General features: G+C 43.1%; 1 protein-coding gene across 1 annotated transcript; it reads left to right on the top strand.

Moving 5' to 3' along the window:
- Positions 1 to 526: 526 nt before the first annotated feature.
- LOC123440368 lies at positions 527 to 3,008 on the top strand. The gene is made up of 3 exons (XM_045116941.1): positions 527 to 857; positions 2,315 to 2,394; positions 2,508 to 3,008. Exons 2-3 carry the CDS (start codon positions 2,348 to 2,350, stop codon positions 2,698 to 2,700), a joined length of 240 nt encoding a protein of 79 aa, XP_044972876.1. The 5' UTR covers positions 527 to 857; positions 2,315 to 2,347; the 3' UTR covers positions 2,701 to 3,008.
- Positions 3,009 to 3,339: the final 331 nt, after the last annotated feature.

Genomic DNA, 3,339 nt, shown 5'->3' on the forward strand with positions numbered 1-3,339 from the left:
GAGTAGCGAGCTTTTGACTATGTAAAACTCTAACTAATCCACCAAATTTGATGAAATATGAAATAAAGGAGGGCAATCACAACAAGTGACCAAAACAAAGCCGCGCAATCGCGATAAGTGACCGCCCATCACAAATATTAGGATGGTCCAAATTAGCTCAAATAATTACTAATATATACGGTGATTGTTGGTATTAAAACAATATATAATCTCTACATATATTTGTGTAAATCCTGACATTAGAGTAAAAAATATATGGACGCAGCCACGCGCGTCATAAATGATCTAGTAGGCCTAAAAACAAGCCCATGAGGCTGAAATTGTGCAGCCGAGCGTGCTAATCGAACCAACAGGTCGGCCCGTTTAATAACCGGACCGTGCCTGGGCCTGGAGGCGCAGCCCACGGGCTGGCACGATACGGTCCGATTACTAAACGTGCCTCGGCCGCCGTGCCGTGCCGGGCCGGGCCGGCCCGTTTTGTCAGATATGGATAGAATGGGAAAGGAGAAAAAGTCCCTGGTTTTTTAGGGTTTCGGGCTGACTCGTGAGAGTTTCCCTCAATCGTGTCAAACCCGCCGCCGCCCCCCTTCCTGCTCTGGCGGTTTGGCCTGGCGCCCCCGGCTCGCCGCCACCTCTCTGCAGTCTGAACTGGGGGTCTGGCCTCGCGCCGCCGGCCCGCCGCGCCTCCACTCCCCGGCTCCCCGCAGTCCCGCCTGCCGCCGTCCCGCGCCACTACTCCGCCTGGCCGCCTCTTCCTCTCGCCCTCCTCGCCCTGGCGCCCGCCCGGCGGCAACAGTCACCAGCCCGCGACGCCGGCTCTCCGTCTCGTTCAGTAGCAGCAGCCACCAGCTCACCAGGTGATCCAGCCGTCCAGGACTCCCCGACGGCCAACTCTGGCATGAAAAATCTCCATTCATTTCTAGGAGATACAGTGGGATTCATAGATGGTGGATTGTATGTTGATAAGAAATGTATATTGTTTGTTGTCATGATATTGACATATTGTTTGCTGTCATTTGTCCATTGTAGGCTTCCATTAGTAGGATGGGTTCAAGCAGTAGGAAATTGAGTATCCTCAACTGTAACTAAAATGCCCCACAACCATGAACTGTCGACCCAGAACTTTATATCACCATCTAAATAATACTCCATTGCAAGGACGGAACTAGACGTCGAACCATTCTCTGGGATCTTGGCCTAGAACCCGTGGATCTAGTTCCGTCCTTGCAACGGACTATTATTTAGATGGTAACATAAAGTTCTGGATCGACAGTTCATGGTTGTGGGGCATTTTAGTTACAGTTCAGGATACTCAGTTTCCTACTGCCTCCGTGTAATGTAGCACAGTACGATACTTCAGCACCTAACATACCTAATTCCTGAGTGTTGGCTCAGGATTTTTATTTTTATTTTCATGCAGTCCTGCCAAACATTATGTAATACTCAAGATTAGTTATATTTGGATGGACTCAACTGTATTGGTAGAGGTTGATAGTTTGATGGATTTTGTGATAATCTTGGGTTATACTGCTATAGCACTTTGTTGGTTATATGATTCATATTCTCTTTGGTTTCGTTTTTTTTTTTTTTTTTTTTTTTGCCATTGCAGCTCTAATTTGATTATTTGTTATAGTCCAGATTAAGGGAGTAGGATTACCCATCTGTTAACTGGCACCTAGTTTTTTCTACTAGTTTATGTCTAACATGTGTAGTCCAGTACTAGAATTCAATCATGAGCATCCTATCACATGCTTGTAAGCCCAATTCACAATGACCATTCCAGCTATTTTCTGAGTTTCTTTGTTGGCTCCAGGAGTCTGTATCCTTGTTGAATGTAAGGTTACTTTGCTGCCCGTAAGGTTTCATAACTTCTGGCCTTGGTTTAGTGCCCTGCCTCAGTGATAATTTACTCATCGTGTCAAATAAAATTCCTTTGAAGTTATAAGCTTTATTGTTATTACAAGCATGTGAGCAAGTATTCATTTCCAGCTTGTTTGTTTGCAAGAATCCTGAGTATAGCTTTCAGCTGCTAGTTTTGTTTCCAGCTAGTTTGTTTGCAAGAATCCTGAGTATAGTTTCAGCTGCTAGTTTTGTTGCCTTTTTGTGTGGCGAGGACTTCTTAATGCAACTTCCATTTGACTATGAACTATCAAGCTTGTTACAAGCTTCAGATGCCTTTTGTGTAGCAGATTAATCTTTTTTTTTCTTTGTTGTTTTTCCTTTGCTAGTGGACAGATAATTAGGGTACGGCAGCAGATCATTATTGAATAATTGATTGCACCCTACTTCTGAACTGTAGTCTTTTCTGTTACAGGAAACAATCTGAATCAAGGCAAGGATCGGCGTGATGTCTTTCCTGAGGCTGTTACCTCAAAGGTTGCCCCAATTTGTTAGGTACTCGCACATCTCACCTTTAAAATAGCAAGCCTGTGCTATATCATAAAAATTTCCACTATTATCATGAAATGATTTATACTTTAATTTGCTTTCTTGATTATCACACATAGGCAGGTGGAGCGAGATGTCGAGACTGTAATCAATGTTCTGCATCCAGGTCCAATAGGAATTGTGGAGCATAAGTTCACCGATGCAGAGATCCGTGAGGCGCAAGTCACTGTAAGGAGCGCAGTCGAGAAATGGCGAAGGAACAGTACCCTGGAGAGAAATCTTGGCACTGGTTCTTTTGATAAATCGAAGTAGCGCTCTACGTCATGATTTTGGTGCAGCACCCAATACTGAAAAAGAAAGTGTGCCATGGTTGGTCTAAAAAAAAGTGTGCCATGGTTGCAACTGTTGGTCTTTGTGTAGTTGATGTGTATTCTCTGTCAGTGGACCAATGCAATTGATCACGATACATACCTCCTCGATGATCTTTTATCGGCAAAAAAGTACACTCTGCCGAGTTTCCTAAATTGGTCTTCTAAAGTTTGATGTTCTCAATAATACTCAGTCGATATGTGCTTTGCAGCATTTTGTGTATTAAATGTTCACAAATTGAGTTGCCTCGAGCCGGCTGTATGGTATTTTATTATTACTAGCAAAAGGGCCCGTGCGTTGCAACGGGAGAAAAAAATACCACACGCTTTTAATCATTTTATTATAATTTTGATTTATTAACATAATAAGCTAACTAACTAATATACTCAGTCCTATCATATTTCGTTGAGAAATCAATCAGTCCATTGTTAATTCCACCATGATGAAAAATTGAGCGGAACAAGCAAAACAAAGAGGCTACCATTGTTAATTCCACCATGATGAGAAATTGAGCGGAACAAGCAAAACAAAGAGGCTACGTGAATTGATGAATGGACTGTTATCTTATTTCATTCTTATTTC

This window comes from Hordeum vulgare, chromosome 1H, assembly GCF_904849725.1.
Source record: "Hordeum vulgare subsp. vulgare chromosome 1H, MorexV3_pseudomolecules_assembly, whole genome shotgun sequence".
NCBI classification, from domain to species: Eukaryota; Viridiplantae; Streptophyta; class Magnoliopsida; order Poales; family Poaceae; genus Hordeum; species Hordeum vulgare.